Source organism: Scleropages formosus, chromosome 11 (genome assembly GCF_900964775.1).
Source record: "Scleropages formosus chromosome 11, fSclFor1.1, whole genome shotgun sequence".
Classification (NCBI taxonomy): domain Eukaryota; kingdom Metazoa; phylum Chordata; class Actinopteri; order Osteoglossiformes; family Osteoglossidae; genus Scleropages; species Scleropages formosus.
Window position 1 is genome coordinate 13,842,524 of NC_041816.1, and position 15,121 is coordinate 13,857,644.

A 15,121-nucleotide genomic window follows, 5' to 3' on the forward strand; every position below is an offset into this window, starting at 1 on the left:
GCTATCTGACATCTAAATATGGGACTGCAAAAGCTCAACCATTTCAACTTGAGTGACTCAACTGTTTTTCTGTGAAAGAAGCTCCACTGAAGCTAATAATCTAATCCAGCAGATTGTATGAAAATAAGGAATAATACTATGGAGGGACATGCTTTATGCATAAATATGTTCAATTCACTATTTTGCCATTTCTGAGAGTTCCATTGTAAAAGATGATTTTGCAAATGTCTGCATCACCAATCATAATATAGGAGCCTATTAGCAGACTATTTGCACTGTGTTTTTTAGATTACATATAACAGCAAGGATTAAGTCCTGTATGAATGTTAAATATATATTTAATAGATGTTCCACTTTTAGTATGAGTTTCCTAGGTTGTTTTTTCTTTTTTTGTAAACTAAAGCTTGTAAAAACCACAGTGCATGTTTCCAGGGTTATTTTTGCTGCATCTTTTTTTTTTTTTTTTTTAAAAAAAAAAAAACAACTTCGTTTAACCAGTGCAATTTGGGGTTCACTTATTTTTGCACCTGCACTACTTCCATTTTTCTTCTACACTCATGATTTCCTCTAAACCAACACACTGAACTGGTAATAACGCTATTATGTCAAATGAGAAAGACTGGTTCTCATTTGCAACGAGAGGTGCTAAATAATGATTTTGTGGTAAAACTATGGTACACAAGGTGTTTGCATACTTTCAAGCAGCATTGTACAGGTATACATCGTGTATGTATATATCCACAAGGATAAATATATCATAAATACTAGGCTTGGCGCAACCCTGAGCTGCAGGTTGAAACTCTACTGCCCCCTGTTAAATTATGATGACATTACATTTTAACTTATACTGGATATTCACCTTAAAATTTCAAGTTTGGTTGTAAGTACATAAATATTATGCAAGATTATATGGAATTTATGTATTAAAATGTTTGAGTAATTCTAATTCCAGTGTTTTATCCATGCCAGCATTAAGTAAATTAATTATCGCCTATCATTAATAACTTGGTAACCTCCACCTATGCACTGTACATTTTTTTCATATTCTTTGGGCCGGTCTGAAGTTTGTTGGTTCATATTTGACTCATGCTACAGTACCTAACCTATGTACCCTATGTACTTCACCTGGATTGATACAGCAAGAATACCGTGCTGTAAAAATGAGTAAATCATTGCAATTCTGATTATATAAAACAATTACTGCAGTGGTTCTCCAGTGTTTACTGTTTCATATTTTCCAAATGCAGGAAGAGAGAAGTGCTTAACAGAAGTGAGTGAGTGAGTGAGTGAGTGAGTGAGTGACCAAAATCAGAAGTGAATTAAAAGCTTTCTTACATAATGGCCATAATTGATTTCTGAAGATCTGCTCTTAAAGAGAATTCTTGTGAAAATAACTCCTCATTACAGCTCATTTAAATGGGAAAAATATGTTTTCATGAACCACAAAAAGCTCATCAATTTTTTTTCAGAAAACACACAAGATTCCTGACTTAAATTTTAAACATAATTCATTATATTTACATATAATTCAAGAAGTATGGCATATCATCTTTAAATCCAAGTTTAAGACCTACGGTATGTGTTCAAAATCATTTAAGGGTAGAATGTTAGAACGGTACTCAAAAAGGAAATTTTGAAAATTGCAGTAATCACTCTTAATGCCTTCTCTTCTCTGAGTTATTTGTACAGTATAATTTCCGATAAAGAAATAGCAAATCAAATCACGCAAAGTCAATCATAAGGATATTGCCTTTCAAAAGAATTGTTCTCACACTTCCAGTTTTTGTCAAAGGCCTTACTTTGACTGTTCAACCTTTAGCAGTTTCCTTATTATATGTTGGCTTTTAGGCCCAAAATACTATTATGACACATGATGGAGCTCTGGAGGTTTCCATGAGGTTCTTGCTGAGGAGCACACAGCCACCTGACAGCGCACATGTTCGAGAGAAACCCCACGGTGCAGAGCTTTCACAGCCGCTCTTGCGCGGTGCGAGTAATTTCTCTTCTCGTAAGGGTGAGATGACGGCGAAGCACAACGGTAAAAATTATGGCACAGACTACATGTGGTGGCATCACAGAAATCTCGCAGGAGCCTTCATACGAAAAAGAAACCTATAGCGTATTACTCATGTGCACTAGCAACTTAGTCCAGCAGAGGGCGACCAACGCCGGAACATGTATTCCCCATACATATTATTAGTTTTTTCTAGAATGATACGCGGTTATTGCGGCATTTCGTAAGTCAAAAGCTTTAGCGTTTAAAGGTAGCAACAAATCAGATATTTCAGATGGCTAGCAAAATCAGTGCATGTCACAAAACGTATGGGGGGAGTAGAGACAGTAGTGCGAACGCTCAGTGACAGTCCAGCAGCGATATTATTCGCCGGGAGACGACAGCACTTCGCTAATAAAATTACATAAGACATCATAATGCTGTAGCACGATGGGGGCCAGATCGCAGGGTGTAAAACAGCCCTTAAGATTCCTCCGGCCTTCCTTACCACTCGCTAAATGGGACCATCCATCCCGTAGCTCATTTTTAGCCAAAGAAAATGTAACGAAAAAGCGCGTTTTCTGTCGCGCATGATGAAGTGACGAAGAAGAAATGAGTTAAAAGACACGAGCGACTCTGAGACAGAGTTTTACTGCACTGTGGTGGGGAATAGAACGTCAACGTACCCCTCTCTACCAATCTCTGTCTCTCTCTCTCTCTCTCTCTCTCTCTCTCTCTCTGTCTCTCTCTCTGTTTCTCTCTCTGTTTCTCTCTGTCTCTCTCTCTTTCTCGGGGGGCAGTTTCCCTAAATTTTTTTCGGAAACGGACCCAAACATTGAAAGCAGCAGCCACGGAAATCCAGAGCCCTTCACACGCACAAACATGTAAGTATGCTTCTCTTTCGCAGGATAGCACATAATTATTACTTTTCGTATTTTTTGCGTTCTTTGTTTTCAACTATTTCGGGGACGTTACGAAGCTCCTGCTCATCGCCGCTTCACGTATTAAAAACCTAAAAATGGAAAAGGAAAGCGACGTACGTGCCGCTGTGGTCACTCGCTGATGCGACGGTGTCCTCGCGTCGCCGCTCCGTGTCACTGGCAGCGCGGGCTTTTCCGCTCAGCGCGTCAGAGTAGCGCAGCAGAGGCGCGGCGCGGCGCTCACAGGTGCGCAATGCGCCCAAAGTGAGCAGCGAAGCGGTAATAATTCCGTCGGTGGCGCGTCGCGTGGCGCTGCTACACACTGCACGGACGATGTTAGGGCACGAATTATGTTTTTTTTTTTCGCCCGTAGGTCTTAGTCGCCTTCATTTTCATCAAAACTTCATTATCGATTGTCGTTCGTGTAGCAGTTATGTAACGTTCATCACGGTGAACTTGGCCAGAGTCGCAAATATTCAGGTTTACACTAAGTTATGGTGATACGTTCACACACAGTCCGCTAATGAATGATGACTTTGAACTGCCACACCAACAGGTCTCCGTCCTTATTATTGCAGAATAGAATGTGTATAAAGTTTCATAGTGCGATTAATTGTGTGTAAATGTATGAGGCCGTGACTCATGAAGTCTAAGGAATTTTGGGTAGTGTGTCTTTTACTTATTTCTGGTTTCACAGGGTGCATCTCTTAGTTTGGACCTAGTTTACAGCCTACAGTGATTTTTTTTTTTTCCAGGTTACACTCATCTGTGATTCTACCCCCACCACACACACACACACACACACACACAATGAAGTGTGAGGACTTGGACGTGCCCTGACCTCACACTGTCCTTCAGCGGAGGAGACACAGCAGTAGGGCACACTGCACCAGATGGCCCTGCATTTGCATCACAAATGCAGAGAGAAACGTTGCCGGAGTTCGACTCCGTTCCCTACAGAAGTAAGAGGCCGGCTCGTAGGCGCTGAGGAAGCGCTCTTCGGTAGCAGAGCGCTGTCTGACAGCGGGCACTCGTTTCACCGGAGTTCAAACGCAGAGAACATTTTTCTAATGAAGGTCCATATTATCATTCTTTCCTGTTGCTTTGTTTAACTTATTGTCAAGCAAGAAGTTGTCTATGATTTCTGCCAGGAGCAGGTTTTTATGAGCTGTTCAGAGCTCAGTTCAGAGTACTTTCATAGATCATATAGTGGCATTATTAACAACCACTTTCACTTTCTCTCCTAGGCATTGTCAGGGGTAGTCATGGTTCCTAAGCCATGATAACCCAGAGTCAATCCATATATTTGTCCTTTCCCCACCCCAGTCTTAACTCACGGAAGCAAGCTTGGACATGATTACTTAACTGACCTAATCCAGTGTGCTGCTGAAATAGAGTGACAGCAAGAACTGCTTTGTCTGCACAAAGAGAGGTTTATAACTTTATTTTTAGGTAGCGTAGTGGTTAGAGCTGCTACCTTTGGATTCAGGGGTCGCACGTTCGAAGCCCACCGGCTTCTGCAGCGCACGCAAGCAAGGTATTTAGCTAAAATTGCTCCAGTGTTAAAGTACTTATTTACCCATTTACAGTCTGCCTCTGTAAATGGGTAAATGATTATAAGTACTTTAAGTTGCTTGAGTGAGACGTGTCAAAATATTATACTGTCTCATCATTGCCAGCTACCAAAGAAAACTGGATAAATACATCTTTAACCTCCCGGTATCGTTTTTATGGCCTCACTTGGTGAAATAGCAGGGCTGCAAGAGAGCTTTATCCATGTGATTCTACATGGCAAGCTGTAGGTGCTTGGCCAACAGTTGGTGTTATGAGCAACAAGGAGAAAAAAAATTCTTGTCTCCTCAACCTCAAAAGGGAGTAGGGGGAAAGTTGTGCATCTTAGTCCTGACTACACAAATGGCGTGATGGGGATTCAAACCAGGATCTGTACATTGTGGTTGTGTTGAATGTCTTAAGAGTTCCTTCTATACATGAATGCTTTAGACTAGCTCTGTTGTTGCTGCTTTGGTTCAGAAGCACACACCCTCTGGCAGTTTTTCCTCTGTCCGTACCTTTGAGTGTGTCAGTTGGACAACTGCCACTGTTGATCCTGTCCAGGCCATTCCCCCCCCAGTGCTCCACCCCAGTAACACTCCATCAGCATCTCTTTACAGAAAACCTTTTGCAGCTGCTCTGCCATTGTGTGTGGGAGGCACCCGGGAATTATCACATGAAAGACCCTACTGATGGCATTTCCCATGTGCCTAAAAGAAAATGTAAGGAGAGGTTGAGTGGATACACATTAGACGAACATTGTCCCCTACATAAGAAGGCAAATTCATATAGTTTATGATAAAAATTAGTCTCTTTGGCAGTTGTGATCTCTAAAGAGAATTGTAATATCTTTTTAATACTGCATTATTATTCCGATTCCTATTTATAAAAATCACATAGTTGAACACTTATTGTTTTCTCTCTCATCAGCTGGAGCACTAGGTACAACCGAATTTCTGGATGCTGCTGAAATGTCAGTCAGCGTTCATGAGAACCGCAAGTCTCGGACCAGCACGGGCTCCATGAACATCTCCCTGTTCCATAAGCCCTCCCATCCTGACATTGTGCTCACCCACCTCAACACACTCCGCAAGCAATGCATGTTCACCGATGTGACCCTGCGGGCAGGGGGGCGCTCCTTCCCCTGCCATCGAGCTGTGCTGGCCGCCTGCAGCCGTTACTTTGAGGCCATGTTCAGTGTGGGCCTGCGAGAGAGCCTGGATGGCGAGGTGGATTTCCGTGACAGTGTCCACCCCGAAGTACTGGAGCTGTTACTGGATTTCACCTACACCTCGCGCCTGGTTATCAACGAGGAGAACGCAGAGTCTCTGCTGGAGGCCGGTGACATGCTACAGTTCCATGACATTCGTGACGCTGCCGCCGACTTCTTGGAGAAGAACCTGCACTGCTCCAACTGCCTGGGCATGATGCTCCTGTCAGATGCCCACCAGTGCAGACACCTCTATGAGCTCTCCTGGAGAATGTGCCTCGTCCATTTTGAAGCGCTGCGAGACACAGAGGACTTCTATAACCTGTCAAAAGAGAAGCTCTTGGACTTGATCCTCAGCGATGATCTGGAGATTGAAGATGAGCGTGTCGTGATTAGCGCTGTGATGCGCTGGGTGCGACACGATCTAGACAACAGGAGAGACCATCTCCCCGATTTGCTCCAAGGTGTTCGCCTGGCATTGCTGCCATCAGAGTGTCTGATTGAGGCAGTCGCTTGCGAGGAGTTGGTCATGTCAGATAAACGAAGCCGGCAGATTGTGGAAGAGGCCTTGCAGTGCAAGAAGAAGATCCTACAGAATGACGGCGTGGTCACCAGCCCATATGCTCGCCCTCGTAAGGCTGGCCACACATTACTCATTCTTGGAGGTCAGACTTTCATGTGTGACAAAATCTACCAGGTGGACCACAAAGCCAAGGAGATAATTCCTAAGTCGGACCTTCCCAGCCCCAGGAAGGAGTTCAGTGCCTGTGCCATTGGCTGCAAAGTGTATGTTACTGGTGGGAGGGGTTCAGAAAATGGTGTCTCAAAAGATGTTTGGATTTATGATACAGTCCATGAAGAGTGGTGCAAAGGAGCCCCAATGTTGATTGCTCGTTTTGGACATGGATCAGCAGAGCTGGAGAATTCATTGTATGTAGTGGGTGGCCACACAGCCATAGCAGGAGTTTTTCCAGCATCTCCATCTGTATCTTTAAAGCAGGTGGAGCGATATGAGCCTCTTTCAAATAAATGGATCATGATGGCTCCGCTCAGGGACGGCGTCAGTAATGCAGCCGTCGTTAGCGCCAAGCTGAAGCTTTTTGTCTTTGGTGGGACTTCCATACACAGGGACAAAGCTTCCAAGGTGCAATGTTACCACCCTGGAGAAAACCGCTGGACTGTCGCTGCCGAGTGCCCGCAGCCTTGGCGCTACACGGCCGCTGCTGTCTTGGGCAGCCAGATCTTCATAATGGGTGGTGATACAGAGTTCACAGCAGCCTCTGCCTACCGCTTTGACTGCGACAGCAACCAGTGGACACGTGTTGGGGACATGACTTCTAAACGCATGAGCTGTCATGCTGTGGCTTCGGGAAACAAACTGTACGTGGTCGGGGGTTACTTCGGAGCACAGAGGTGCAAGACGCTGGATTGTTACGATCCTACATCTGACAGCTGGAACAGCATTACTACAGTACCGTACTCGCTAATTCCCACCGCATTTGTTAGCACCTGGAAACACTTGCCTGCTTGAACACCACCAAACCAACTGAACAAAATGAACTCAAGAAGTCAACAACTGATCTGGGTAAAATTTTTAACAAAGTTGTATCCAAAGTGGTGCTTCTTATTTTATTGATATCTAGAGTGAGTCTTGAATATGCTTTCAAACTTCTGATTTTGTAAGCTATTTTTAGGAAATATTAAGGGTATAGCATACATTAAAACTTAACATAAAAAATGCATGTGGCCAAAATAAGCAATTGACCTTAAAATATGAAATTTGCACCTATATCTTTTTTTTTTTTTCTTTGTAAAAATGATTTGTAAAGAGTTTTTGTTGGCCTTTCTGACTGAATCCAGCATTTTTGTATATAGCCATTTTACAAAAAGAAAAAAGAACTGAAAAAGGGGGTGAAAGACATTATCACAAGTGATACCACTGTCAGATAATGACATTTCTGAGTTTGTAACAAACTTGGGAATCTTTTTAATAATCAAATTTACATAGTTGGGGCTACTGTGTGGCTAAAGATAAGTTCTGACCAAACTGCTGCTGAAATAATGGCAGGGTTAGTATATGTGTCAAGGAGTCATAGCGTGTTTAATGCGTTTATAGCGTGTTGCTCAGCATAATGTATAATAATCCTGGTTTATGTGCAAGCTTTAAACTGATCTCATATGTGTAAGCGAGGACTTTGTTTCACACGGACCTGTTTCACATACGGCCGAGTCTATGCTTTGAATCTCGGTTCTTCTGTTTGAGTTTTACACATGTACAGCACACTAAATACACCAAAGAGAACAAATTGCAGAAAGGCATCAAAAAATGTGTGGCAGTATCCAAGTGCTAAAAACAGAAAATTCCATTACACACAGTGACATTGCGTAGCTTTAATTTCATTCTTTTTTCCACCAATAAAGTATAACAAGAAAACTCCAGTGGTCAATTGAGAAACCCAAGAATTAGACACTTTCGCTGATACATGCTACTGAATTGTCCATTGTCATCTGTCTGCATCCTCTGGACCTAAAAATTATCTCTCCTTTAATATTGGAATAGAAAGGTTATAATTGGAAATATAAAAGCAGAATGAATAATCTATGAAAGGGACGTGTGCCTGGGAATCCTTTTTCCGGTAATAAATGTTTAAAAACCTAAAGCGGAGGAAGGGAAGAGGGCTCCGGGACCACTAACAGAGTCATGGTTTTACATCAGCCTCCCCCTCTTGCTCATACCAGAACTGTGAGAATACTTACCGTCATCACATCACCACAACATAATCCCTTACTATCATTTACCTCATAACACGCTTCCTTAAATACCACCTCTAAGCAAAACTTGTGTTTAAGCCAGTTCAGCATAGCACAAATTTGGTTTTCCCTTCAATTACAAATAGGGTGGAGTTGGAATTTCTACAGCGTTATCTTTTAGTCTAATAAAAAGTTATCCCCAATATTTACATTTATTCACTCAGCAGACGCCTTTCTCCAAAGTGACAAACATCTCAATGTAATGTATAAATTTTACTAGTGAAAGGTACTGAATGCAGAATATTAATTATAGACAGGCATTCCTGTACAGGTGGTCCCCGATTTACAATGGGGTTACGTTCCACGAAACCCATCGTAAATTGAAAATATCTTAAGCTGAAAATGCATTTAATACACCTAACCTACCGAACATCATAGCCTAGCATACGTGCGAGGGCCAATACGGGCTTGCTGCCTTCATGCTGGGCAATTATTTTGAGTTTCTCCTCAACAGTAATTGTCCTCCTTTTCTTCTTCTCACCAGTTACAGGCACACAGATGGGCATTTCTGTGACATTATGGATGTACAAAACACAACATACATAGATACAAGGGGGTATCTGTATAGCGACTGCATGGCAGACTGGGAGATGCGGATCTCTGCTGCTGCCCAGCATCATATATCGCTTGTTCGGGGAGAAGAGAGAAATTTTTTAAACAAAAAAATCAAAATTCGAAGCACGGTTTCTACTGAATGTCTATTGCCAGCTCACTATCGTGAAGTCAAAAAATCGTAAGTGAAACCATCATAAATTGAGGAGCATCCGTAGTTTATGAAACGTGGGATACACGTCTCACTCCGAGCCATTGATGTGTGCGGATGCCGTAATTGCGTTAACTCGTGATCTATAACATTAAACCAAATGCTGGCATCGTTGGTTTTTTGTTTTTTTCAATAGGAAACTTGTACTAAAATTCACCACAGTTTGAGCTTTGTTGGCAGCAGGGCTGTAATTTACCCCCAAAGCTTGGAGCTTAGCTCATGCCATGAGCACTTCTGAGCTCTCAGCAGTGGGCTGTGGCAGCGCTTCCCTCTGGGGAATGTAGGGGACAGCAAATACAGTTCTAATATTTTGTTTGTTCACCAAGGGGGGTGCAGTGGCGCAGTGGGTTGGACTGGGTCCCGCTCTCCAGTGGGTCTGGGGTTCAAGTCCCGCTTGGGGTGCCTTGCAATGGACTGGCCTCCCATCCTGGGTGTGTCCCCTCCCCCTCCGGCCTTACACCCTGTGTTACCGGGTAGGCTCCGTGACCCCGTATGGGACAAGCGGTTCTGAAAATGTGTGTGTGTGTGTGTGTGTGTGTGTGTGTGTGTGTGTGTGTGTTTGTGTGTTTGTGTTTGTTCACCACCTCTAGTAACTCCCTGAAGGGTTTGGTGTCTAGAAATTAACATGGCAACAATTCTGTTCAGTGGCCATTTCTGTTTTTTTTTTTTTTATGGATTTTCCATAGCTGTGTGCGTGTCTCTAGTCTTGTACACTGTGTCCAGATTTTTCAGTACATTTCCATTCTATTCAAAGTTTTATTCTAGGAATATTTTGTTCAGACAGAATATCAGTATTTGGGCGAATGCTTTCTTGGATGTCCAACAATTGTTTCCATACAGAAAAATTTAAAATTTTTTTATTTCTAATCATCAGTTTTTAGTTCCACAATTTGATTGGTGGTGTATTTCAGCTGTACTCTACTTAAGCAGGTTTACTGCTCCTCGCCTATAGTTTTGCACATCGCTGATCCTAGTAATTTGTTTCTCAGAACAGCCCTGAACTGAGCTGCCTCGCTAAACCGGCTAATTGTCTTGTCGCGGAAGCAGTAAATTGGACAGCACTGAGTCGCAAATAATCCGATCTGCCTCGGAGGACGCGTTTCACCGCCAGAGACATGGTGTTTGGCCCTCTGTGCGACTACATGAACCCGAACGATACCGAAGCAGGTAACTGAACTCCAGGGTCACGTGCTCCGCTTTCTGCTTCTCTTCTCCTCCGCTCACCGGCCTGGCCACCTGCTTGGTCCAGTGTTCTTCAATAGGCCTTTTTTTGGGGCAGTTACTCCAATAAGAATGACATAGACCTCTTCTTTTCCTTAAATAACGTATCTTAGTGTAGTTTTTATAAGTCATTGGACTTAATTATATGATTTAATAAATATTGTTAACTATATTTTCTGGAACAGAAGAGTGCCAGAATAAATGTTCTCTGCTATTATATAGTTAGAAACAAGTGTTCTGTTCCACTTCTCCAAGAGTTTTGCTCCAGAGGCTGTTGGTACAAAAGGATGAGGTGCTTAAATTTCAAGAGTAGCCTTCTACAGAAAGAGTGTCAACCCCTCGCCCTGGTGGTCACATTCTTGTTGGGCTGAACGTACAAGTTCCAGCTTGTGAGAACAAGTAATAGTGAAAATGAGTACCGCTATATTTATTCCTCTGTCAGCGCACCACTTTTCAGTTTTAGAATGTAAAATTTTTCATAAATGTAAAGCAGCTTTTTTGGATTAAACTTTTTTATACCGTCTTCTTTCACATTTTACACTACCTTAAGAGCAAATGTTTTTGACATTGGTTTGAATGAGCACTGTAGGGGTGGACTCCTAAATAAAGTCTTATTCACCACTGGCTTCAAAACAGAAACCCCCAAAATGTGGTAAATGGTGATCACAAGTTGCATTACACCATTAAGATGGAAATGAAGTTAATTCTGCAGACTTAATTTAAATAAAAATGCAAATCTTAGAGGCTTTTAATTAAAAGCTAAGGAAAATGACCTGGAAGCCCCAAACAAATGTTTCAACTACACTAAGCCTCTAAACTGCCCAAAATGAGGTTCTGCTTCAGCGATACATTATGTTATTGACCTGTTTTGCATTTTGAAAAGACAGGATTAAGTTCAAATTGCAGTTTGGTGAAGCAAGGTGATACCAAGAGGATTAACACAACAGTGCAAGCTAAAGTACTCCAAGTGCTGGAGGAGTGAACGCAGAGTTCCACGCAATGGCATGGTCTTCAAAGCAAGTGGGAGGCTGCTGTGAGCATCACTAGAAAGCCACAAAAGGCACAAATACCAACCACACTTGTAGCGCAAGATACACAAAAAGTGTTGAAGTCTGAATACAATGCGCTGGACATTTTTTCTCTCCATAATTAACATAAGTTTGCTTTGGGAGATAACTGGTCACCAAAATAAAATTGAAATATACATGCATTTTTTTTCTCCATGTAAAATTGACATTTAATATGCAATTATTCAGTCTGCAGCATAGAGAATGATGAAAGTTACAATGAGGTACATTTGAACTTTTGACTGGTTCTCTACTTATTGATCTTTTGTAGCACACCTTGCTAGTTATTTAATAATTTAGTCTTTTTTTCAATTAATTCAGATGTTGTAGTAGGGGAAAAAACCTGCATGCTGGAAAAACTCCTGCAAATTCTGACAGGTCTGTGTCTAGAAGAGAACAAGCTCTAATTCCATTAGAAGGAACATTTAAGCAAAGCTAAAATGCTGCATAAGTAAAGACTAATATTTTGTCCTCGCTAGAGGAATTCACCGTCTTAACTGAAGATCCACCGGTTCTCTGCCAATAGCTTCATGACTGTGTAATAGACCTGCTTATGCACCATGTGTATTGTCCATCTAGGGGACTGGCACAGCAGACAGTGATACCCCACATAACTGTGCATTGTGTGAAAGTAGTCCGACCACACTAGAGACCTTGCAACCATTTACCTTCAGCGGTCTCCAGCTGCCAAACACAGTTTCATTGTCCACAAGCCAAGCTCAACAGCAACTTCCAGCGAAGGTGATGCAGAATCACAGCTGTACAACACCAGGGGAGTTGGTAGTTGGGTACACATTGCCTGAAGGACTAACAATGGAGATAGGAATGCATTATACTGTGTAAAAAATGTGCTTTTAATTAAGAAAATAAATAAAAGGACAAGGAAATGGTTAATGCACAAGAATCATTCTTGTTTTAAGAATTTGAAGATGAATATTCTCAAACTGCTTCATGACGTATTGTCAGGCAGGTGGTAAATTCTTTGCAATGGTTTTGTTTCACTGCTGTGTTTATGGTTTTGTGTGTGTGCAGGTAACAGGGAGGGGCGGAGAATGGGCTTCCTCCACACACGGGCTTAGGGGTGCCAGCAGCTGCTTCCCGAATCTAGCGAAGAGCCAACCCTCCAGGGCAGGTGTCCTTTCTCATTTGCCTGCAGCCAGAGGACAGCAGATTCTGCAGCAGGGATGTCCATGCTGTTCTACCTAGAGCCAGCTGTCAACTGGTCCTCCAGGGCAGATGCTCCTTCTTGTGTGCCTGGAGTCAGCCAAGAACAGATCTTCTAGGGCAGATACCCTTCAGAGGACCAAGCCTCTTCCCAGCCCCAACTTTAACCCACTGTCTGCATCTTGATGGACATACATTATGGAAACTCAAACATTGCTACCTTTCAGGCAGATATGAGATGTGTTTTTCGTTGATCAATCTAAATTTTGTTATATTTGAGAATACTGGCGAATTCATCAGGGCCATTGAATTCAAGCTGGATCTGGGTTTGCCTTTTTTAATATAGGTAATATAATGTGCATTTAATGTTCCAGGCTTTGTGATATTTGTAACATTTACATTAGTTGCCCAAAAATAGCTAATCCTTCCATGTTTAATTATTTTAGTCTGCACATTGAAACAGCGGAGGCCAACTCATCCTGCTTATAAAGACTCATGAAGGTGCTTATAAAGGTTGCTAGTTCAAGCTCCATGTTCTACCCTTTAGAAGCTACCAATCCTGAAATGCTTCAGTATAAACATCCAATTGTACAAAAGGGTCAAGTACTGTAAGTGGCTTTGGATAAAAGGCATCAGCTAAGCAATACATTAATCCACAATTTCAAATAATGAATTAAAATGAAAAACTGATCTTTTCACTTTTTCAAATTGTATTTGTTCTTAAAATTGAATTAGAATGAGTTGAAGTAAATAAGGGGTGTGCGGTGGTGCAGCAGGCTTGGCTGGGTTCCGCTCTCTGGCGGGTCTGGGGTTCAAGTTCTGCTTAGGGTGCCTTGTGATGGACTGGCGTCCCGTCCTGGCTGTGTCCCCTTCCCCTCAGGCCTTGCGCCCTGTATTGCTGGTTCGGGCTCTGGCTCGCCGCGACCCTGCTTGGGACAAGTGGTTTCAGACAGTGTGTGTGTGTGTGTGTGTGTGTGTGTGTGTGTGTGTGAAGTAAATAAATCCATGAGCTGTTATGAAGGTAGTCTCTGAAGCCAGATAGACACATTGTCTTCCATTGGGATTATTGCAAGAGGAGACCTTGCTTCATGGATCTATTTTCTGGCACATTTTTTTCTAATTTTGTAAGAGAGTATTGAAAGAAAATTGCATGCAACCTGCAGCTTGCGTGTTCACCAATACAAAATTTTCTACGCTGTCCACTAAGGGCAAAGGTAGGATACAGGTGTTGAGGTTTTTGTTACCAAAGCTGCAGCAAGTTTATAGCTGATGCCTGAAAACCGAAGGATGGTACAACCCATTCATTGCATGCTCCAAACAGATGTTTTGGCAACTGAACTAATATAAACAATTGCTTCTTTTTTGTGGAGGTTGCTGGAATGTTTTGAGTTTGCTTCTTACAGATCATTTAGAGTTAGTTTTCATGTTACGCCCCTGGTTTCACACATATCTACTTCTGACTTTATTCCGTCCATCCATCCATCCATCCATTTTCTTTCCCACTTCTCCTAGTAGGGTTGCAGTGGCAACAGGGAGAGCAGAGAGGCCCAGCCACCCCTGTCCCCCGCAACCTCCTCCAGCTCAGCCTGGGGGATCGCCAGCCGTTCCCAGGCCAACTGTGAGATATAATCCCTCCAGCAGGTCCTGGGCTGATCTCGAGGCCTCGTCCCAGGTGGCTGTGCCTGGTATACCGACAAAAAGAGGCACCCAGGGGGCTGACTTTATTCCCCCTGATAAAAAAAAAAAGAAAAACCAATCCTGAAAATAAATGTTTGTGTTATCCGGTGGCTAGGAGGGCATGGTGGCACAGCGGGTTTGGCTGGGGCCTGCTCTCTGGTGGGTCTTAAGTTCAAGTCCTGCTTGGGATACCTTGCGATGGACTGGTGTCCCGTTCTGGGTGTGTCCCCTCACCTTATAGCCTTGCGCCCTGTGTTGCCGGGTTAGGCTCCGGCTCGCCGTGACCCTGCTCGGGATAAGTGGCTTCGGATAGTGTGTGTGTGTGTGTGTGTGTGTATCCAGTGGAGTAGCAAGCTAGGCACTATTGTTCATACTGTAGCTCTGCACCTAAGCTGTTCATTCCACTATTTATATTTAATCATTGAGCTATTAAAGTAGAAAGTGACATGCTAAAATATAAACGAATATCCTGGGGAAAAAGTTTCATCGATTCACTCATGTTATGGCAAATACAGCCTTTTTAATGAACAAGGAGAAAAGGAAATATGTTCACAGTTGTATATTTTTTCCTTCTTTTGCTGGGGTACGATTTAATGCAGGCCCGCAAGCATACGTAAACATTATGGTCTTCCCGAAAGCATGCGATGCTGCGGCAGACAACAGTTTGTGCCTCTTGCTACAGCTTTCAGAAATTCTCCCTTCTATCTCAGGCATTCTGCTTGAGAGCACATGAAGGCTGAAATG

The 15,121-nt window shown here is 42.7% G+C and overlaps 2 protein-coding genes across 4 annotated transcripts in view; one reads left to right on the plus strand and one right to left on the minus strand.

The window, feature by feature from the left end:
* LOC108941199 (cytosolic carboxypeptidase 4-like) overlaps positions 1-3,098 on the minus strand; it is a 112,470-nt gene extending 109,372 nt beyond the window's left edge. The window contains exon 1 of the mRNA XM_018763867.2: positions 3,034-3,098. The gene's annotated coding sequence lies outside the window, so the exon portion shown is untranslated. The remainder of the gene's footprint in view (positions 1-3,033) is intronic.
* LOC108941200 (kelch-like protein 25) lies at positions 2,670-10,523 on the plus strand. 3 transcript variants are annotated; one of them, XR_001966615.2, is made up of 3 exons: positions 2,670-2,877; positions 5,395-7,259; positions 10,238-10,523. XR_001966615.2 is itself a non-coding variant. In XM_018763869.2 (3 exons), the coding sequence occupies exons 1-3, from the start codon at positions 3,830-3,832 to the stop codon at positions 7,203-7,205; spliced, it is 1,959 nt and encodes a 652-aa protein (XP_018619385.1). In that variant the 5' UTR covers positions 3,707-3,829; the 3' UTR covers positions 7,206-8,761. The 3 variants fall into 3 exon arrangements, 1 of the variants encoding a protein (XP_018619385.1); XR_001966614.2 differs by lacking the exon at positions 2,670-2,877 and adding an exon at positions 3,707-3,875; XM_018763869.2 differs by lacking the exons at positions 2,670-2,877; positions 10,238-10,523 and adding exons at positions 3,707-3,875; positions 5,085-5,186 and having other exon boundaries at positions 5,395-8,761.
* Positions 10,524-15,121: the final 4,598 nt, after the last annotated feature.

Excerpts from the sequence above, each read along its gene's own strand:
- LOC108941200 (XM_018763869.2), top strand. The coding sequence starts at position 3,830 with ATGCAGAGAGAAACGTTGCCGGAGTTCGACTCCGTTCCCTACAGAA. Across the intron at positions 3,876-5,084 it reads CGACTCCGTTCCCTACAGAA|AAAACCTTTTGCAGCTGCTC; the intron begins GTAAGAGGCCGG and ends ATCTCTTTACAG. Across the intron at positions 5,187-5,394 it reads CCATGTGCCTAAAAGAAAAT|CTGGAGCACTAGGTACAACC; the intron begins GTAAGGAGAGGT and ends CTCTCTCATCAG.